Consider the following 24602-nt stretch of genomic DNA (forward strand, 5'->3'; position numbering starts at 1 on the left):
GGTACTATTGATAGTTAATGTATTGTGTTGTGACACCACAACTTCACAGAACAACTGAAAGCAGCTCGTGTTTTACTTGAGCAGTTCCTTAGAAGAAACTCCTTTCCGACTTCACATGTCAAAATAAAGTAGTAAGAAGTGTGTCCGAATAAAAATTGCCTACACTGGGTACGGATATGCAGCTCTTAAATCGATCGAGTCTATAATTACTGCGATAGAAACAAAGTTGCAGATGAAACTGGCAATTTATTATGTAGCAGTTCTATCAAATACTACAGCTCTTATAAGTTCTCTGCAGTGAAGAAGTTCGGGATGACTATAAGGAACCCGTAAAGCTCACTGTCGTATTTCTAAAGGCTCACTGTCCACCTCATTAAATTTTTCCACATCCCAGCAAGTTTCCACGAAGTGCTGTTAAAACCCAATATTCTCATGAAATTTTTCCACATACCAGCTATTTCCACGAGGTATTGTTAAAACCAATATATAGGTTTACAATATTATAATTTTGGATACAAGACATTATTTTAATCGTACAAATGAAGCAATACTTCAAGAAATTTTATTTAGTGTCAATTAAACGTAGGAGCTTGGTTTAGGGGTCTCCAATTCTTGAAAGCACAATGAAATATTTAAAAATGAACAATACAAATGGCTGCTTATAGTGGGGCAGTAGTACATCACGTTCAAAGTAATGTAAGTGAAAAAGTTAAGAATATTAAAAAAAGTCATACATTTCAGAAGTGCATGTACTGCGTAATAATGACAAAATAGATGTTTCTAATGCAATGATTAACCATTCCACACTTTAGATCGAGGCTGCTAGAGCAAATAAGTAACATATTAGCATGTATTGATTAACAATGTAATTAAAAAGTTGAATTCTACTGTGGTCGCTTGTTTCAAATTGTTAAATTGTTGAAACGTAAAATATGGATTTCATCCTTACGGTAGCTTCCAATTCTTTGATGCCAAGTCGAGTCTTCTGATCCAAAGGTCTAGAAAAATCTTGGCTAACCGCCACTCATCGTTTAGGAACCTCTCTTGCTATTACTACATATTCTAGAACATATCCCAATGTTACACGATATTTTGCACCAGATCTAACTTCCTGCTTTCCAAATATGTATGCACACCGACACGAAATTCCACCCCAAGAATCACACATGGATTGCTATTATCATCTGAATTGTCACGTCTGATAACCCAGAAATAATACTGTGTCTGCTGACATTTCCGAACACACTGGATCTTCCCGCTTAATTTGTTAATGATTCAAGGATGATACGGTGGTAATATATTTTTTTTTTTTCGTAATTCTTTGTAATGACAGTATTTCTCTGTATGTGTTGAACTGTCTCTTTAGTTGTTGAATAAATTATACTTGTCAATAAAGTTACACACATAGGGCCATACAAACATGAAAAAAGAGAAAATATTTTCCATGTGATAACACTGCTTAATATTTTTGTGCGCAATCTTGTACATTGACAACTTGTCGATGGCTTATCAGATAAAACTGATAAAACCGGAAAAGTGTGCGCAATTTCATTGCAGCCGTTTCATCATTTCGTTGAAATATGATATAACATCAAATTACGCGCCACCCTAAGCATTCTAATTACTTCCTGCAGTAGGAATTTAAAAAAATGCCCTCCACTAATTTTTCATTCTGTTAGTCCAAACGCAAACTAACGGGACAACTTGGAAGAAAAATAATTAAAGTTATTTTAATAAAGATTGCTCAAAAAGTATTTTTAAAAACACTGACAAGTGAGAAGCTAGGTCAGATTACAAGATACAGCCTACTACTCACCTTCAAGAAAGTACAGAATTCCTGAAAAATCCCTTAAAAATTCATGGAATCGAAACCAAACCCTTTATACAACAGTGAGAATTCCTATGGTTCCGACCGTATTTATGTTAAGGTAAAAGGAGTTTCTTTATGTTAGATCAGCAAGAGGAAGATTTATATTTATACAAGAACTATAGTATGGTGTTCGCGTTAAAAGAGAGTTAGCAAGTTTTTAACGTTACTATGAAGATTAATAGAGAAAAAAAAAAAAAAAAAAAAAAAAAAGCGTAATGAGCATCTCTGACATCAAATTTTTATAGACATCCGCAAATATTTTATTTTCACGTAAATTGCTTATATTAACGCTCAATAGTTCGTACTATATTACGAAAGGAAATTAGGAAGAAGACAAAATAGCAAATATTGTGTGTTTGGTTTTCTGTATATATATATATATATATATATATATATATATATATATATATATATATATATATATATATATATATAATTCTTAAAACAAAAACGAGGGTACAAAAAACAGATTATATTTGCGGAGAACAAGATTAAACTTGCTTATTAGAATTGTCCATATCTCGTAAGAATATCATTCATGTCTAATTGTACATACTGTTGCATGATACTCATAGCTATTTTCTGCAATTTTATATTTTATATTGATATATATTTAAACTACAAGACACATCTGAAATTAAATTAACTGAACAAAGACAAACTGCTTAAAACTTTACTACTTACACTTTATCGCCAATTAGTTCACATTCTTTTAAAATTGAGAACAAGACTAATAACTTCCCACTTTGAGACATATCATCCATATCCTCGTCTTTCACATATTCTGACCACCATTCTCTACTTTCCCTTGGAGGAGAAGGGAATCGCTCATTAGATGGCCCAGCTCCATCTTCATCTGTAAGAAAATAATATTCTTATAAAATCAAAAAGCATCGAGCACTATTTTCTTTCCAAAATTAATCATATATGTATGATAATTTACAATAAAATCAGTCTCATTATTTAATAGTTACTTAATAATGAGACTGATTTTATTGTAGAGAAAAGAAAAATGTTAAAAACAATTATGGTACGCCAACGAAATATGTAACCTTCATCTTCAAACTGACAATACTGTATCGCTGCACGCTAAGCAAGACTAGATCTATAACGTCATATTGAATCAGTATGGAGAGATCATTGTTACGTTAGCACCACGGAGCAGCCTGCGAACATTGACTTCTGTTTCCAACTGGGGAGATTGATGGGTAATTGAAGGTGAAGCAAAACCTGGTTGTCCAATTTTAGTACACAGGGAAGATCTTATCGCAAAAGATCAAGTTATAGAAGATCGTTGTGTGACTAAGACTTCTCAGATAAATTAGGTGTAAACTAAGGAAAGATTCGTCACAGTTTAGTGCAAGATTTAGGTAAGAAAAAAATCGTATCTCGGCTGTTTGTGCCTCATTCGTTGTCTAACCACTGCTCGTAAGACTAGAAATTTCATTAATTACATTGCGGAGGACGAAACACCGTAGTGCTGACGAAATCACCAGCAACATCAGGGGAAAAAAAAGTTCGTTTACAAAAGTCGAAAGCGAAGACAATGCTGTTGAGTTTCTAACACACACACACACAAAAGAATTTCTTTTTAAGGGACTGCAGATTTTTATGTGAGTGTTTTAAGAACGTCTATGGAAAAGGATTCGACGTGTGTGGCTTGAATACTCAACATCACGATGTTGGTTCCTGTTTCGTGACAATGCGCCCGTTCACCGGGAAGTACCTGTACAGCATTTTTGGACTTAAAAGTGAGTGCTCAATCAGCCGACTTATTCTCCTGTGCCTATTTTCTTTTTCCAAAACTAAAATTACCATTGAAAGGGAGACTAGGGCGATATTCAAGACATCCAAAGGATTGTGACATTCACTCTTCGCGACACACCGCAAACCGATATGTAAAGGTAGTTCCAGTCCTTACTCGATCGTGCCATTCGTTGTGTCGATTTTTTAAGAAGTATTACTTAACTATCTTGTTTCTATTTCATTTAATAAAATCGGTCTCTTTGTCAGTGTATATATACACATCTACTAGCCTTCTGCTAGCTAGGGACTTCACCTGCAGACCCCAGCATTTGCTCGGTCTATGGATTCGCACCTCTTACTTTGTTTTTGGAAAGTCTCTACCACATTTCATGTCTCTGACCTTAAGGAATTTCGAGATATGACCACTTTATTTTGACAATTGAAACTTTCACTTTTCCTGACCGCCTTTTTCTTATATATCGTATATTATATATCGTAAATGAGGTAAAACGCGTGTCTATTTTAAATGGGAAGTCCATATATATATATATATATATATATATATATATATATATATTAATGTATCTACTCTTCACATTCGGAGATATGGACATTTTGCTATAATAACCGCGACCCCATTTCTTTCTCTGTCGCCAAAAATCCTTCCTTAATGGTAACTTACATCACAAATCCTATGCACTGTTAAAATTTCAAGTTTCTATCTTAAACAGTTTGGTCTGGGTGTTGATCAGTCAGTCAGTCAGTCAGGACTTCTTTTATATAGACAGGTATTGGTGCCACGATCGCCAAAGTCTAAATGCGTAAATTCAATGCTGGAATTAAAGCTGAGATAAATAATTGTAAATTCATTCCATTTCTGTGTAGTTGTACAGGATTTTAAATAAATAAATAAATAAAATCAGTTTAAGTGTAATTTGTAGTGCTTGAATAAAGTTAAATACCGTTCAGTATGAATTGCCAGACGCTGTCTTGCCAGTTTTGTTATTATTATGTACTCACTGCGTCGCCGTTATTGACCTGCGTTCCCCGCAATGTGTTGGTCAGTAAAGTTCCTTATGGTGACTTTCTACTTGTATATTTTTCACAGCTATACAAGCAGCTTACTGAACTTTTTTTTTTTTTTTTTTTTTTTTTTTTTTTTTCAGTTTATGTTTTGACAACGCATCATACATAAGTCATCTTAATCTTTCGATTAACTGTTCAGTACCCCAGATTGCGAGCCACGATTGTTCGTCTCTCATATTATATATGTTTTGGTTTATTTATTTATTTTTCTCCAACCCACTTGGTCCCAATAATCTTTAGTAGCAGTTCTTGTTACCTGCTTGTTTCAGTTAGTATTCTGGGCAGTTAAGAAACCCTTTTCTGAAAAAGGGCAGATTCCCATTGATTTTTTTTTTTTTGGGGGGGGGGGAAGGGGTCACATCCTGGTATTTAGATTGCTCTAAACAATATCATTTTAAACCAACGTGACTCCTTTAATTTTCTGGCTTCGCGTTTCTAGGTAACATTTTCTACATTCCGAAGATCCGAAGACTACATTGTTAGCTAACATTTTTAAAAACTATATTTTTCAAATATACGTAGGTTTTTGCCTGTAGGTCACCATAATGATATTTCTAAATCCACTGACGGATGTACTATCAACTTCTGTAACTACAGTTGGAAGGTCTAGGATCGTTCCTTGCCTGGTTTTCCCTGCCTCTGGCTTGGATCTCTTTTCACTTGGAAAAAGATTCCCAGTAGTAAGGTTATTGGCAAGTAGCTGCTTTTCCAATTTTTTTAAGGCCTATTTATTTTACGGGTTCCCAGTTCCTTGCTTCAGAAAGCACTTGTGAGTTTCGTCGACGCCTGCTAGTGTTTCTTATATAAAGGACTAAGTCCTCTCTTATCCGCATTCTTTCTCTTGTCATCCACCCTCAATTATACATATATGCACCCCACGATTAAACTCCTTTGCGTTTTTCGTTTGCTGAACTGGACCCGTTGACATATCGAAGTTGAACAAAGGGGTTACAACATTGCGTTTTATTTCAATATGTACTTCACAACTTTTTTCTAGAGCGAGTAAATAATCATCAGAAGGCTGGATTTGCATGATGTTGCTATAAGTACTGTATTCTTATTTGTGTCTATTTATTTTAGAATTCAGCGAAGCAACAATGTAAAATATAAATCGTTATCGCAAACCTGTATCTCGTCCCAGTGGTTTATGACTTTCTGGACAAGTTATTGTATCATGTAAGCTCAACATCCAATGCCATGTTTAGTTACTGCAGTTACAAATGTGTAGTTTATTACGGAAGTTAATTTTATCTTTTACCTTTCTTATATTACGTTTATTCTGTTCGCAGACACTGCTTTCTATACGGAAGTTCATAAACAATAAAGCTGCCTTCACAATGCTCGTATAACATACACCTTCTGGCAAACATTGTCAATCCAAGTCCACGTACAACAATTCAAACGACTGTATATAATGGGATCATACTTATCAGAACCTCTCTCATAGAGGCTTATTTTTTTCACAAAATTTTACTGTTAAAAAAACATCACGCATTTTTAAAACTCTTTTTTTCCGAAGAATTAAGAGACTTCCAAACTATGCTATGTATATGTGTCGGAAGTCTTATAGAACGACTTTGATAGACCATCCGTCCGTCTGTCGACAAATATCAGAGCAAAAACGGTAAGAGAGATCTAGATGCGCCTTTTTGCAATCGACTTAGCGTTCCAAGGATAGATTACATGTGTTCCGTTAACTTTCTATTCAAACCGGAAGAAGTTGAAATTAAAAATTTCCGGTTTTGAAGTTTATAGCCACAGAACATAAACGATACCAGATAGTGAGAAATGTTTTTTTGATATGGATTCGGTGTCCGAGGAACAGGTTTTACCTTTCATCTTACTAATCTATTGCAACCAGTATATATATAAAATACTTCGAGTATTGACTTCCAATATTTTGGAAGTCTAGCGTAGTTTCAAACTGTGAAACGCAACTCACTTGTTTAAATGATTACATTTACACTAACAACAAATGGGTACAAAAAGATGGAAAAATAAAAATATCTAACCGCTTAATTGTCAGAAACACTGTAAACTTATTGCGGGATTCTAAAAATTTGTGAAGAGAAAAAAAAATGCCTACTTTCACCTCTTCTCCGTCTTCTCGTAGATGTGGTCCACTTATTAATGACTTCATCCTCATCCGAGTCATCATCACTACTACTATTCTTTTTCTTCTTCTCTTTTTTCTCTTTCTTGTCGTCATTATCAATGCATACAATATCGGAGTCAGAATCAGATTTATCCTTTGCTTTTGCGTCTTCACTGGAAGAGTCCTCCTCTGATGAACTAACAACGAAATCTTTTAATGATCCCTCTGAATCGGACTCTCGCATTATCCTCTGAAAAAGAATAGATTCATACGTTAAAAATTTCGCTGATGCCGATGATTTTTTATCACATTTTTCTGGTTTTATTTCAGTTTGATATACACTAACAGTAATGAATCGTATGAAGCTTAAGAGTAGAAGAAATTTAAAATACCTATTATTACAGATCAATACCAGGTCACAATAACAGTATCATATTTGCAAATTCATGTCAAGTATCTTTCTGGTCTAAATGAAAAAAATACCTTCTCTCTCTTCCTGAGTGTTAGTGTCTGTTTGACCTATGGATCTCCGATCGCGACCTTCCTGGTGAAGAGAACTTTCCTCAGAGAATAAGCAACTCATAGCAGTGCACACCTTTCCTGTACTCCCTACTGCTGATGTTCGTTGGTTTGCAAGTGTGAACATTAAAACACAATAAAATTTGAAAGTGAGATAAGAAGGAGTCGTTACTCACATTATGGTGTTGGTCTAAGTTAACATCAGCCCATACCCATGAAGCTTAAACATCTACATGTTGACTGTGACTTAAGACTTGAATCACTGATCACTTTCTTTTCTTATCTACCTTACAAATAAATTCTCTTGCTTCATACCACAAACTCTACACTAATCTTCTTGGATATGAAGACTATATTAAATATTCCAGTCTCTACCATCTTAGCAATGCAAATAATCTACTATTTCCCTAGAACTACATTTTCTCATACTTACTACACTTAAGTCAAACAGTATATGATTCACAAGTGTGTTTCGACTGGTTTATGCTAGTTTTCGCTTGTCAAATGTAAACAGTTACTTGAGAAATCATCTTCAAAAATGAACATGATAGCATAAGCTTTTATATTATTTATTTAACATACGATTCAGTAAAAAAGAGGAGGAATCTTTGCTGAAATTCTCATCAAAATACTTCTTCCTCTAAACATAATTTTTACTGTTTTATAAATATTGTAAATATTATCATATATTTGCAATAGAGTTGATTATCCACACCAGCTGTATTATTTATTGCATTGCTTATTAATGTTTACTACCTTTTAAATATTATTTGTTATGTCATGCCAGGTTTTATTTACATTACCTTGGTCAGTCCTCTCCAATAGACACCATCTTTAGGAAGAGACTTGTGTGTCAGTTGGAGAGGACTGCGTGCTATAGTGAAATTTCGAGCTACGTCGGCAGTAGATCATTCTCAGAAAGACCACCCATGCCGAATTTGTCTAGGTGGAGTAGTCAGAAGAAGCATGTCCTGGGAGAAGATAGCAGATTTTCCAGTAGTCAAGTTAATGGAAATCATATAGATGTGGTACGCCAACTTGACGTTATTCCAAGCATGGTCAGAGTGACTTCAACAGCTGGAACACTGTGGTATGGAAAGCAACGGGGAATTATTACACTAATTTTCCCTAGTCTACCGCAAACGGAATGCTGAAAAATATGTACAATGATCGTTCGAAACGCAAAACATTATGAAGTAAAAACATCAGCCTTCCTCCTCCTAATTTGGATCTATGAAAAAGGGATGCCTTGATAAAAACATACAATGTTACCGAAATAGAAAGCAGAAAATATCAACGCAAAAATGTAACAGAATAATTCAGACTAGGTAAGGATATGGGAACTTTGATGAGAATGTAATGGAGAAGTTCGAAGTGGAAACTGGTTTTCCGGATAAGGAAAAAGAGAACATAATAGTTTAGGATTCACTACAATAAACAGACTAAGAAGTAATAAAAATAGAATTCATAAGCAAGGAGACGATGGTTAGAATAAAAAGAGAAAAGAATGGTCTTGCAGTTGTACAGACATAAGTGCCGACTACTGCATACACAACAAAAAACGAAAGAAAGTAACGAAAAATCATAAATAGAAAATAGATGCATTACTAATAAAATGGGGTATTTTAATGCTTTGTAGGAGGACAGGAAGGTATTACATAGGTAAATACAGTTTAGGAGAAAGATAAGAGAGAAAATAGAGTTTCGTAAGTTTTTACTGACAAGATTTACTATTTACACGCAATACGTGGTTCAACCTGCCAAAGAAAGAGAGGTGTCTGGAAATTACCAATATGAACCAGGATATTAAGACTCTGTCACGATATAAGATACGACCAAAAAAGTTTAGAGAACACGAATGTTTTACTTGAGGCAGACATCACCTGAACCACAAATAGGTGTTGTCGAAGTTTATATTCACTTGAAAAGTATAAGTCAAAATAAATAGATAAAAATGACACAAGAAGTCACATACTGAAAAATCAAGAAGTAAGCAAACGAAGCAGTTATTTGTTTGGAATTTCAAATACAAGTATTTTAATTCAGAAATGAGTATAGGGATCAATGAATAGTAGGAGGAGTTCAAGCATTGTGTAAAGCAAAATGCAAAAGAAGCTCTAGAGAACAGGGATCACGAATACGGGTATGGGAAAACGATGTACAGGACTCTGAATAATGAGCTCCGAAAAGATTCCGACAAAGCGAAGGAAGTAAAAGTAAATGTGAAGAGGTGGAGAAATTAGAAAAGTAGTCAGATATGATTAGGAAGTTAAATCAATGCTAATTTAAAGTATCCACTATTACACATCACTGTCACTCAAAAGGAAGTATAATGGAAAAAAAAGAAGTGTTAGGCAGATGGAAGACACATACATCGAGGAATTTCATAATAATACTAACAAATCACGTAGTATATACGTTAAGGATGAAAAAGAAACCTAAACAAGGAGTTTACGATACTAAGGCATGAATTTAAACAAACGCTGCGAGACTGAGGAAAGGGAAAGCTACTAGAACAGATAATATAATACCTAGTGAGATAATTAAGAATTTGGGGAAGAGAGTAAAAAGTATTTGCTTTGTATATACTATGAAATATACGAAACTGATGTATGAGAAATTATCTCTTGCAGATCACAATGATTCCACAGGAAAAAGAACCATACGTAATAAAAGTTATGAATGAGTAGAAGGCTTATGAGAGAAAAAATGACAACAATTTGCGATTACAAGAAGAGAGTATAAAAGAAAAAAAACAGCCGTCTGCCCAGAGTATGCAGAAAAAAAAAAAAGAGAGAAAGCGAGCGTAGTGTTTACAAATTTACAAAATGCTTTACACAAAATAAATAAAATGAAATCTTTCAGCTTTACATCCCCGGTTATGTTGACTAGGCTAAAGGATAAGTTGATGATGAGAAATGAATGCAATGATGGAATGAATAAAGTGGGAGGAAACGGGAGAACCCCGAGGAAACCCATGCCTTTAAACAGAGTAAACTAGGATACGTTGATGAGAATATGAAAGACTGTTGGGTAGGAGTGGAAGATCAAAGACCTACACAGATCTTGGAAAATGTCAATAGAAGGGAAGTTTTATAGAAATATTGCCTTTCATTAACATAATTTAATGTGTATTATGAAAAAGAGGCTAAGAAGAGTTTCACTGAAAAAAGTGACTTTGACTTTGGGGCGAGGTTTAAGACTGGGTTCTAAAAATAGCTATTAAAAAAGGGAAGAAAGGGAGAAAAGTTAATCATGTCAGGTATTATTTGAGTGTACTTGCTTCGCAGATGACATGTCTCTTTCAGCGAAATCTTAAAACGAAAATGAACAGAATGTTAGAAAGTTTGATGAAGGGCTATGTGAATAGCGGATGAAATTAAACTTTAAGATCACGAAAATAATGTTGACTGGAGCGAAAAGGACAGTGCCGGATGTAGAATTTGGCGGGAAAAAAAGAAAAATGGATGATTACTTTTAGATACCTGGATGGTAGATGGGTGAAAATTTAAAATGTTGATCAGAAGTAAAAGCAAGAGTACGAAGTGCAAAAGAAGCCTCTCCAAATTACAAAATAGTTTTTTTCCTAGAGGTTGTTAAACAAGGAGTCCATAAGTCGCACGGACATTTCGTATTTAGCACTGTACAGACAGAAACGTAAATATTAATGTTATCCAAATCTACTAGCTTTGCTTCTTATTGATTTTAATTTAAACTATTCCCTGAACAAAACAATACTTTGAAAATAAATAAATAAAAATAACGTGTAGTTTCGCCAACTATCTACTTTAACTGCATCATACACAATCTAGTGAAACATACTGTCTGATAAAGCCAAAATACATAGTTGCCGAAAATGTTACACGTTATTCATTTTTTAATGAAAGTAATGTTTTGCTCAGCAAGAAGTTTAAATCAAATTTAAGCAAAGATTCAGGAAGAAAAAATACTAGAAGCGTTCTAAACGTGGGTATAGGTAATGAAAACCAAAGAAGTGTTAAAGAAAGTTTGGGAAAGAAAATAATCAAAATTGCTTTAAAAAAAATAACAAATAAAATAAAATAAATATCATGGTTAAGCCGTTATTTGTATGGCTGAAGAAAGAAGAAGGAAAGAAAATTAATGAACGATATCAAACAGGACAATTCTTGGATTGGAACGAAAGGATTAACAGAAGACAGAAGTGCATGGAAGTTCCAGATCTATACATTAATGAACACTTATGACCACTGATTTTTAGATATATGAGAAAAAAATGATACATGACATATTTTAGACATATGACGAATATCAATCAATTTTTCTTTTCACTATGTTTTGTATAGGTGCAAATTCAATACGAATTCAGTAAGACAAAGTGTGACCGAATCGAGAACTGCACTTGGGTTTCCAACATTTTATGCTCGTGCGTTAACTTCTACGCTCCATGAACAACCATACACGTTTCATCTGCATGTCGGTGATCAGTCATTCAAACAACATCGAATTTACAACTCCTGTTGTGCGTCAACAACCTACGTCTATACTAATGAGCAACCACGACGGCTGAATTAGATACATAAAAGCTAATCCTGTATAAGTGCGATTTCAACAAACGTTCAAAGTGAAAAAGTGCAACTGGACCGAAGACCAAACCTGGGTCTCCGTCCTACCACGCCGTTTTGCCTTACACTGTTGGGTTAACCTAGAATGCTGTACCAAGGAGGAAACTGAGTCCGGGATCATGAAAATCTAAAACATGCGAGGTAACCACTAATACCGAGTTACACAGATCACGAAATATCTACAACAAAACTAAAAATTATTATTGCCGCTTCATACAAGAGTTTACGAAATAAATAAATAAAATCTTAAACACCCTCAACAGCTCGCCTAGTGCAATGTTGTCTCAGATCAAGTTTACAAAACTAAAAACTAAAATCACTAAAAACTGCAACCGTTCTGTGTAGAACTTCGCTGCTTTTTGTACGCGTGAATCACTAATAACTTATGAACTGTTGATACACTGCGATGTTATACTGTATTTTATGTATGAATTACACTTGCAAACAGCTTAAACGATTCATTAATACAAATCTTCATCTTACCACCTATCTATTGTATTTAAAATAACTGAATTGCTTATATGATGCTCAATGCTATGGATTTATTTTTTGGCCTTAGAACCCTCCCTACAAATAAACTATTTGCTGTACCTTAAACTCTTCCTTATCAGCACTCATTTTAAGAACACGTGGATGAGTCCAAATTCTTTGTAGAGCTTGAAAATCAGAGAAAAGACCGCTTCCTTTCCCAACTCCTCGTTGAGCCAAGTGATCTAGATAATGTTGGTATAGCTTCACTTGAAGTGGTGTTAATCGAATGCTGATTACGTATTCGTGTTTTGGTGGTAAAAATGGAGTTAGAACAGAGTAGTCACAACGCTAAAAAGAAAGAGGAAGTATTTAAAAAATTATAATATTAAAAAAGTATTAAAATTATAATACAGTAACACCTTGGAGTTTGAACTTAATCCGTTTCGGAACTTTCTTTTTAAAATAATAGAAACTGGATTAATCCGTTCCTGGGTCCCACGAATTCGAATTTTCATAATGACTGTAACAGTAAATACACTAGATTTTAAGGTAAAACATTAATAAATAATAACAAAATATTTGAATAAAAATGTCAATTAATAATATTAAATATATCAGCCAAAATCACCCAAAATGCTTTTTCTACAGCTTCTGACAATGAACTGAATGGGTGGCTCGAGTCCCGGGAAAATATATGCACAAAAACACACGAACACCGTGCTGGGCGTTCAAGATTCCAAAGCAGCCTCACATTTTTTGTTCCGCAGAATTTGCTCAAATTTTTCGTTCAGATTTGAATTTGTTCTAAGAATTCTAGAGTCAATTCTGTATATGTCCAACGGAAGGAGAAATTAACTGAGCAAAATAGTATATGTTTATAGAAAATGTTACCCGTTGTTTGACGATTGTGTTCATATCTACTTGTTCGTGAACATTACAGAATAATAACAATACATATGTACATATGTTACCCGTTGTTCATATCTACTAGTTCATGAACATTACAGAATAACATCAATACATATAAGGTTAGTATTTTTCTTTTTTCGATTTTAATAAACGAGGATTAGCTATTTTATCTATGTGCAGGTATAAACTCACTATTTAATTACTTTAAATACTCAAAAGGAAAAAAAAATATAACCAACGTAATCAATAAAATAAAAGGTACTGACTGAGCTACAAATGAATTGCCATCACTCCACGAATTCTTTTAAGACAAAAAGTAAAGATTGAACGTATGGGAGCTACCATATCCTTTTCTGAGAAAATGTAACACCACGATGCATCATACAAGTAAAGTATTTGTTTCTTTATATAGATTATTCCATTAAAATGCATACGTTAATGAATATATATCTACAGGATCTATATATATATGAAATGTTCGTGTTTTACGTCCCACAGTTATGCCAGCTAGGCTAAAGGAGACGGTGATAATGACTGAAATGGTGGAATGAAGTGACCGGGAGGAAACGGGAGAACCCCAAAAATGAAATCTTTGAGTTTTACGTCCCATGGCTATGCCGAATAGGCTAAAGGGGAAGGTGATGATAAAAAATGAATGAAATGGTGGAATGAAGAAAGTGTGAGGAAACGGAGAACCCCGAAGAAACCCACGCACACGGTCTTTGTCCACCACAAAGTTCACTTGGGAGCAGGGTTTGCACCTGGGACCCAATGCACCAGAGGTGAACGCTCTACCACTGAGCCACCGCGGCCCTTGAGGGAGAACCCCAAGAAAACCCATACACACGGTATTTGTCCACCACAAGGTTCACTTAGCGCTAGCTTGAATCGAACCAGGGACCTTTCGCACCAGAGGTGAACGCTCTACCACTGAACCACCACGTCTCCCAAAATATGGCGAAAAACTGAACAAAGGTAACAGGAATAACGAAGTTTATTTATGTATGTACATATTTCAAAAGCTAACATGGATAATGAACTCAATTACATTATGTATGCACATTTTCTCGAATTGTAAACTGATGCTACTCGCAAATGTAAGAAAACTGGTATTACATTCCATGAATTTGTCCATGTGCAATCTCAAATGCGAGTCTTTGAAACCACACTCGAAGCTAATTTGTTCTTAAAATTTACTCTTGTTCTGTGAACTGTGTTTAGTTTTCAAAGGAGGCTTTACATTGGTAAGAACACCGGCCCCTGTTAATACTATTTCTGCTTTTATAGGCCCTTAATTCAAATTCTAATAGCCTTACAAAGCTAACTCGATACTGAAAATTTCATGTCCGATCGATAGTTGATGAAACTATGCTTACCGAGAGATGTGCTAGAATTAGGACGCACAGGCGCACAAACTACGTGATGTTAACTAGATAAGCCCTAAACAGTTATCCAAGTGATATCTTTATCTGCAAGTACTTTTATCATAATGGCACGGTCAACATTATGGAATTTAAGTGAAATATGAAATACATATATATTTGAAATATAAATATATTCAAGATGCCAAGTAAAATTCAAATGTGTTGGGAATAAATTACTTATTCTAATGTATCAATGTATACATTTTAACGTACTAATTTATATAAAAGAAAACAAATATCGTCATTTGTGTGGTGCGTCTTGAAGGATTACTCTTCTACAAAATTTCGCACACCTAAGGAAAAAGCATCACACAGGTAACAATATTTGTTCTCTCTTATACCAAATTCCAACTTTACTTCACTGATTTCTTACCTGTACACAGCCTTCTAACATCTTGTGTAGAACATGAGCTCTGCGTTTCATTATCTTAACATCATGAGGAGTTGAGTCTGCACACTGTCCATTTGTAATTGGATTGACAAATCTATTACGAAATTCTTTGCATGTTCCCAACAGGTTTGGCTTGACAAATTGTATCATACAATAATCTACAATTACGATAAACGTATTATATTCTTACAAAGGTGATACCAATAGTTTCTTAGAAACTAGTATAGGATCCATTAATTTAATTATTCATGTCTTTTTATTTATTTATTTATAAGAACAGTTCCCAATATGAGTATGTTAGCCATTTTTTATTGAAACATGTACCAAGGAAAAACAAAAACAAAAACAAAAAAATACAATATTAATGAAAAATAAAGAAAGCATTAACAAAAATATTTGCATGATATTTACATCTGAATTTTGCACAATGCAGATCGGAAAATAGTTTGAGGGGAAAAGATATCTATGGTAGCTGGAAGTCTATTGAATTAACTAGGAAGGCAGGCATGTATGAACGGTCCTTTTTTTTATGTTAACGGTCTTTGGACTATTCCAAGTCTAGGAGTTCGGAATACAGAAAAGACTCGCACTCCTGTGTTGCACGAATGGGTATTCCGAAACTGAGTGTGGGAAAGAGAGAATGAGAGTTTAATCTTCCACTTACTACTTTATGCAGAAACAAAACACCACTTTTTTCTTTCTTAGACAAGTACTATATGATGCTATATTGAATGTTTTCATGATAGTTTCAATATTAGTTCTACACAGCTCTGGAACTCTGTGACTAACAATGGCTAAAAAGAAGTTGAAAATAGTGTCTAGCTTTGAAAGATGTACGGGGCAAGTCTTAGACCAAATAGGCGAATAGTATTCCATAAAAGATACCACGGCCTTATAGTAAGTAGAATTTCTGTAAATCTGTACATTCTGTAAATCTGTAACATATGTATAGATTTTTTGTAACAGCAATATGTTTACTAAAAGTAAGCTTATTATCAAATATAACACCAAGATCATTATGCACTTGTATATTTTGGATAATTATATTACCAATAGTGCAGTCATGTTTAATACGATTTTTTTCTTGAGAGAGAAGTTCATTTATTAGGATTTAATTTCAAATGCAAAGATTTATACCAAGAAGCAAGTCGGGAGAGATCCTTTTGTAGGTTAATGATATCTTGTGTAGATATTTCTCTGAAGAGTTTGCAAGTCAGCGAACAAGAAAACGTTATTAGATGAGGTTTGAAAATGATTGGGAAAATTATCAATGAATACGTTGAAAAGTAAGGGACCAAGGGCACTCTCTTGTGGAACACCAGCTTTTACTAACAGAAAGGAGAATGTATTACCAGATATGACTACATGTTGTTGTCTATCAAAAAGATAGCTTGCGATGAGTTTTAATAATGTGCCATGCACACTGAATGTATTCGATAATTTGTACGAATGGCGTGAGTGATTTAAGGAATCAAATGCTTTGCTTACATCTAAATATATTATGTTTAATTGGATATTATCTAATACTTATGAATTTATAGCGTGAGAAAGTAGAATTGACAAGTTTCTTAAGTAAGAGCGACCAGGAAGAAAACTGTGTTGCACAGAGTTAATATCAGATAAATTTGGAAATTCTTAAATTCTATTTTTGGTAATTATTGTGCAAATAATTGATACAGTTGACAATATTAATTTTAGCCAGTATGAAGAGACAGTTGTGTGTATTATCAGATTTATATATATGAGTTGCGTTATTCTTCCACAAAAGTAGAAAATTCCAGTCTGAAAAACATCTATTAAGTAGCAGCGATAATGAATACGCCAGAGATTCAGCAGTCCTTCGGAGGAACATTGTACCTGTATTGTTCGGAAACAACACTTTACAAGCTTTACGAACAAGCAAGAAGATAAATGAAACAGAACTTCGTCTGGAGTGGTAGAAGTCTGTGAAAGAAGATCTGAGCAAACAAGTTGGACAGGGGGACAGGAGATAAGTGAGATGGGGGAGGCAAAAGAACTACCAAAGAATTAACTGAAAAATTCCGGTCTACGATTACCAGTTACAGTTCCATAGTTATAAACAATCACAGATGATAAACGAGCTGTTTCTTTTCTATGGTTTATCCAAACCAGAAGCGTAGCGAATTTTTATAGTTTCAGCTGTAATATTGTCAATATAGTCTTTATATTTTCGCCTTAGGCTATATTTTGAGTGTTTCCTAATGTTCGAAAAGTTCTGATAAGCATGTTTACCTGGGAAGGTCTTCCAGAGTATTCACGCACTTTGCTTATTCTTAAGTAATTGCTTAATCTCATCGACGAACCAAGATGGAAATATCATACAACGTCTCGGGACGCAATTTTGAACAAATTATGTATATGGATGTATTCCTAATGCGTGTTGTAATACATACAGGGATAGAAAAGTCCAGACTGCCAGGTCGTCAGAGCAAATAGAAATACGTGAATGGAGCCTACCTTGTTTTTTCAAGTTACCATTTCTTGCAAGCAGATCTGATTTTTATCTGCTAGGATTAATTAAGAACAAATCACATTAAATTCGGTATAAAGTTCGTAGTTTCTAAGCCATCTTGAATCTTAACATACATGCCTCATTATTAGAGGATTTTGATCTACCCAGAAATGTAAACAATTGGTATATCAATGCTCAAACTGTAAGATATGTACATGGACATAAAACATACACTAATACTTTATAAAAGATAACCTGTAGACTGAGGTAAGCTTGTACTTTTTACACCAATAACTATAATTTAAAGCCAAAATATGCAGGCTTATATATCGAATTATGTTTGTATTATTGTGGGGTCTGGTTTTTAGAACTGGATCTAAGTCAAAAGAAATTTTCAAGTCCTATATATATATATATATATATATATATATATATATATATATATCATCGATGTGCCTTCAAAAACCATTATGTGCAGTTAATGCTCAAAATGCTATTTTTACTGACGTAGGAGCATTTTGGTATAAAGCATATTCCTACGAAGATCCTTATGCGATATCGTTTACTTAAGGGGTAGTTACGTCATAAAGCAAAATCCACCGTATGTTGTGATCAAATGGTTGTATCATTTTCCTCTTTCTTAAAGACACATAGCTGACTTTTTATTAAAATTGTAAAAATAATGCGCACGCAACAACTCTACATATCTGTTCTTTTTCACCACCACCTAACAAACTAAGAAACAATGCAATCCTTTATGTCTTACCAATAAAATTTTGAATATTGTACAAAGCAAGTTTTAAAGGTGCCGCGATGATATACCGGACGTATCAAAAGTTTGGAGCCATACGCCAACTCCATTAGTGTACAGATACGAAAAAATGCAAAGGACAGCTGCCGGAAATAGGAAATTTATAATGAGAAAAAGCGGAAAGGATATTACTCATAGAATATAATCACCGCTCGCAATATTGTGATAGGAAATTTACAACCTAAAATCGTGAATCGGACTGGTGCGATTGGAATAATTCCATTTTAGATTGAAAACCACCTATTTCCAACAACTTTCCTTTCTTCTAATTTCTTCATATCTTTACTCATAACGAAGTTGGCCTATGCCCCCAGACTTTTGATATAGCCGATATATATGTAACTCTTTAATTTGACAAGGCGTTACGCAACCCCACACAATACAATGTCTTTCCAATTTTCAGTAAATCTGTAACTTTCGAACGAAGAATTTATTAATAGAAATTAAACCCAATAATAAAGCATACATATAAAATTTATTACAGCTATTTTGCTGCATTGGAATTAATCTATTTTATGCGCCATACATAAAAACATCTCTTCCAATCTTATGAAAATTTACCCATAAATCAGTATCAACATTTTATAGTAGAGTACCGTATATTTAGTGCTTATAGTCTGAGAGAGGACAGAAAGGACAATAACAGCTTCTTCTTAAACGTTATGTTCAAAGAGAGTATGCATAAGCTTGATTTTAGGGAAGTTAATTTTAGGCATCTTCTGGAAAACTTACGGTTAACAAACTATAGGATAAATGGAAATCACGCTTTCCCGCTGACAACTTTCAATCCCAAACAAAATCATCTCATTAAAAATCATATATTAGTTGTAAAATACGAGTAGATTCTGCAAATATTTTCAGTACTGTACTCTATCTAAGAATATACTCTATACTTCTCTTGTGTTAGGCTCACGCTGAAGTTTATTTTCGATTTAATACATTCTTACTGGAAAGCATGAATACTCGCTTTCCGGCTGCCTAACTACAATCCGGCACTCCTAACAATAAAACGATTAATAACCAACCGAAATTCAGTGCCCGAGGAAGAAAGTTCACCCCTGAATCCCAGTCTGTGTCATACCAATCAAATCACCATTGCTATTAGCTACCTCTGTAAAAATCAATTTTTATGTTACTCTTCCACTTTCTTCTTGGGCTAATCCAGAGCGAAAATTTCCGAAAACCAGGACGATAGTGGCGACCGATACTTAGTTTAAAGATAGGCATTTAGCCTCTGCTTTGTTTGCCTTCGGACTGCCATGAAAAAAATGGCGACCGAACTCTCTGATCTGGCTACCTGATTAGATCTGAAATTTTATGCCTTGGTTTAATCAAGTATTTTTTTTTTTTTTTTTTTTCCACATAAGCTTTCAAGTTTTACTCTATAAGCCCTACGTGTATTTTCAATGCTACCGAGTATATCGCCAATTTTAAACATATCGATCTCATTATTCGGTTGATACTTAAATGAATATAGTAAGTCAAAAATAAAAACACATGAACATAAATATGAAACACTGATCAATACTTACATTCGTTCAGGTTATTTTGTAACGGTGTTCCTGTCAGTACAATCCGTCGTCTTGTTCTAATCAAATTCAATGCTTTGGAGCGGGCAGATGTTATATTCTTCAATAAATGACCTTCATCGCATACTATTAAATCAGGTCCTAAAATTAAATTTTACATTAAGAAATCGCCAAGAATACATTTCCACGATTTAAAAACTAAATAAATAAATGAATTTAAAAATACAAAATAGAAAGTTACGTATATATTCATAAAAAATTCTCATATATCGAACTTTGTAAACTAGTGTATGGCTGTAAAAAATCAGAGCAGTAAGGGTACGAGCATGCCGAAGAGACCTCGCGATCGAGGTCGAGGTTTAAGTCGCGGTCGCACCCTGGATACTAGCACAAACCCATGCATTCAAATGAGTAAGCGCATGCCAAAGATGTACTCTACTCGCGACCTAGAGGGTGAATTAGTGCGAGGGTCGACCGCGAGGGTGAATTTGTGGTCCCGATGATAAACAACCGAGTTCGTTTTTACATCGATGTTCAGCGGAAGCATCGATGTGGCTCTTGTTCTCATTGGTTCTCCCCGAAGCACTGCACGGAATAAAGTCTTCATTTGTTTAAAATTTCGTCTACAGAGGATTGTGTGTGCCTATGCTCGAGAGGTTTTGCTGCACTATTAAATTTGATTATGAAAGACATATTAACAGAGCTAGTGAGGAATGTTACAGCAATATGGGATAAGAAACACAAACATAATAGGCACGTTTTAAATAGAGAATGGACGAAAACAGCAACTGAAATGTGAATGTCAGATAAGTTATTCATATTTATATGAGAATTATACTGTAGCTTATTATTATGTAAGGCAGTGGCGGTTAAAGGGAGGGGGCTTTCGGGCGGAAGTCCGTAAATTGTGGAATTTCTGAAGAAAAACGAAGTTACTGTTAATCAAATCTATACTTAAAAACTCCACGCCCCCCCCCCCCCAAATTCCAAGATTAATAAAGAAGAGTTTCTTCTTAATTCTTTACTGATATAAGGTAAAGAAATACCTGTAAAGACCCACGTATCGATAGGGAGGAAAGGTCGAATAATGGAACTGCAGTGATGAAACTTCATTTGCTGAAGTTAATACTCCCTTCACCTCGAAACCTGAAGACATGCCTGTTTTTTTATTTTTTATTTATTTTTTTTTTTTTTTTATTTTACTGGTAAATGATTTCTCGCCTGAGTATTGAAAGAGGGCATTTTTTCACAGAAAATTGAAAAAAAGGTAAAAGTCTTTGATTTATTGATAGAGATGGACAAAAGATGAGATTCGAATATTTTTGCAAAACAGACGAAACTTTGGCATTTCTCATGTCTCGTCTCGCGTCCATCCCTATTTATAAATTGTTTGGTCTGTTCAATTCCAAAATGTCGTTTTGTAGTGGTTTTTATGCAATAATTTCACATGCGTCACAGTGATATTTCTCCTCAAAATGAGAACGTATAGCGAGGATGCGACCTCTTCGCTATGTGCGCCCTTCATCCATCGCGACCTAGACATCGAGGGTGCGACCGCGGCTTAAACCTCGACCTCGATCGCGAGGTATCTTCGGCATGTCCCTAACTTACTTGTGCATTTTGATTTGTCGCGAGTAAACTTCTATGAAAAGCACTAATTGTATAATCTAGGGATATCACACATAACAGCCCCAACGAGTATTTCATCAAACGCGTTTTATTACAAAAACAGTACAGTAGGTTTCGTATTTCGGTATTCCTCTGAAAATAGAGTTTATCAACATAGACAATAAATGCAATATGGGCCACTCATTGCAAGTCACATGACTGTCTATAATACAATTTTGTTTTCCACTCAGTTCTTATAACTGGTATAGCGAGAAGATACCGAAACTTATAGATATTTAAGACTGTTAAAGATAAAGTTTTAATTTTATAAAACTCACCTAGGGCGATACATCATATGAAGTACTATGTTACTAAAGATTCGGTACGATTAAAAATCACATTTCTGGATTGTTACTTAGTAAGAATGATTCAAGTCCTACTATCTCCATAACCACTGCTTTTGTCTGTTACCGCTAACTAAATCAAGTGGAATAAAAGGCGATTACATCAGTTCAGCTCTTCAGAACTGAGATAGAAAGAAAAGATATTGAAGACGTTCGTAAACACAACCATAACCACAATTATCCTTGATCACCTTGCGTAGTAAGCATTTTGATGGATTTCGCTAGAATTAAACAGTATCAGTTTAAACTTCGAAAAAAAAGTATGCAAAGTAGTAGAAGAAACTAAGTTTGGTAATAGAACAGGACATACTGAGATGAATATTCATGGCGAATGTCACTGTATACCAACAAATGAAAAATGCTACTGTTCTTATGTAGGTAACAGTATTAATGATATGAAAAGTAGTATTGAAAATGTTGTATACGTAAAGTTTCATAACTTTTTGAAAGTGCTGTTCTAAATTTAGATATTCCCATCTTTTGACATTTGACGATGATTACGGCCGAGGTTATATACGAGAAAACAGGAATTAAAAAAGATGCAAACAGAAAAGTTACTAACATTGTTTACAGACAATTTATACTTTTGTATGGAGTTAATTCATGGAACGTTTTAACAAGAAACAGACTTGTTAGTTCTTCCTGCATAATGAATGATTTTTTAAAAATTAGGGAAACCTTTCCAGAAACTGACGGTAAATATGTAAACTTCTAAGCTGCTGAAAATTGAGGCACTGAACACTTAGAATAATATATTTTATTCTTATAATAATATATATAGCGAGAGACAGACAGAAAGAGAGAGAGAGAGAGAGAGAGGTTATTTTTCTAAAGAAATATAATGAAATTTATTTACAGTCTTTTAGGTCTGACAAAATATAGTTCTACTTAGAACCGAGACTTTTTCACAATTCTTTCTTGAATCTTTGATTTCTTACTTTTTCTAGCTATTCTGGCCAAAGGATGTACACAATATAGGCAAGAACGTCACAACAGAAAAACTTTTCTGCATCAGAAGAAGTATTATATTCTGCATTATTCAAAACTTTTCTGATATATATTCTTCCACCACTAGTGACTTTTTCTTCAAGAACACTTAGGCCGCTACTTCGTTAGCGAATTTTGGATATCTTTCTCCAGTCACATATTCCATAATAAATGATATTGTAAGCAATACCGTAACAGTACCCATCCTCACTCGGTACTGAAACTGGATTGTATTAAAAATGATTTTATCAGCTGCTATCCACATTTTATTATCAAAACGAATTTGCCGAAAAAGAATTAACCCTCTTCTGGGAAAAAAATATTCTGATTACGAAACAGACACGTGTTTTAATGATTTTGTAAAAAGTTTCTACTCATCAGTTGTTAACTCAAAGTTTCACAAATGGGGCCGCGGTGGCTCAGTGGTAGAAAGTGCATGGGGTCCCGGGTTCAAACCCTGCTCCCGCCAAGTGAACCTTGTGGTAGACAAACACCGTGTGCTTGGGTTTCCTCCCACTTTCTTCATTCCACTATTTCATTCATTGCTCATCACCACAGTCTCCTTTAGCCTAGCTCGCATAAACGTGGGACGTAAAACTCAAATTTTCATTTCATTTCGAAATTTTAGAAAATTTCTTGAAGGAAAAGCTCAAACCATTTACTTATGTGGAAGTCACTAATCTAACACTTAGGGAAGACTTATATATATATATATATACACTGTGTATGTGTGTGTGTGTGTGTGTGAGAGAGAGAGAGAGAGAGAGAACGCCATATAACTTGATTATCCTTCTATACAATCAGTTTTAACACTCAAACATTGCCTTCTTCAACGGTTTTACAGTTATTACAAGTTTTAAACACAAAAAACGAACAGAGAAAACTACATTTCCTATACCATTACAGATAATTTATCTTTCCTGCCTTCATTACTATTCACTGATCAGTTTGTAACTACCTTATTTTGTACAGTTGAAATGAAATTAAATTTTTTGAGTTTTACGACCCACGGTTATGCCGGCTAGGCTTAAGGAGACGGTGATGATGAGTAATGAATGAAATAGTGGAATGAAGAAAGTGGGAGGAAACGGGAGAACCCCGAGAAAACCCACGCACATGGTGTTTGTCCACCACAAAGTTATTTTGTACAGTTACTTAAATTCAATGTTTACTCTCGTTCCCATGGAAATGGATCCTGGATTTGGTCGCCACTTTATGTCATGCCTCTCCCGCCTTACAAAAAGGAGAAAACACCTGATTGGAAACATCATTATTTTACCCTAATATATTTTCACAAGTTATTTAACATTGGAATAGTATTGTAGTATTTACTACACATTAAGAAAGTTGAAAGGCACGAAAAAAAATCATTATACCAAAGGTTTAACCCAGAACGCGCAACTAATCCATGCACGAAAAGAAAGATTCAGATTCTTTCTAGAGTAGTATACCAGCCAATAAGATCCGTTAATTTTTTTTTTTATTTTATCATTATAGTTATATATCTGTACTACTATTAACACTGCATTAACACAACAAAATGATTTACTCGAAATATAAATTTAATTTGAACAATTGCTTTTATTGCTTTCAGATAATATTACTGTTACAAGCCATGCGCTGTATCATTTCAAATATTCAAGACAAAGAAGAATTGTAATAACTTCATCAGAGA

General features: G+C 34.3%; 1 protein-coding gene across 1 annotated transcript in view; it reads right to left on the reverse strand.

Moving 5' to 3' along the window:
- The window catches only part of LOC145680958 (uncharacterized), a gene marked incomplete in the record, with an annotated part of 264706 nt that overhangs the window by 66435 nt on the left and 173669 nt on the right, over positions 1 to 24602 (reverse strand). Inside the window, 5 exon segments of the mRNA XM_081752173.1 lie at positions 2555 to 2726; positions 6789 to 7047; positions 12512 to 12739; positions 15098 to 15273; positions 19932 to 20069. Of these exon segments, the coding sequence (XP_081608299.1) occupies positions 2555 to 2726; positions 6789 to 7047; positions 12512 to 12739; positions 15098 to 15273; positions 19932 to 20069 (973 nt within the window).

This window comes from Thermobia domestica, chromosome 3, assembly GCF_964235325.1.
Source record: "Thermobia domestica chromosome 3, izTheDome1.hap1.1, whole genome shotgun sequence".
NCBI classification, from domain to species: domain Eukaryota; kingdom Metazoa; phylum Arthropoda; class Insecta; order Zygentoma; family Lepismatidae; genus Thermobia; species Thermobia domestica.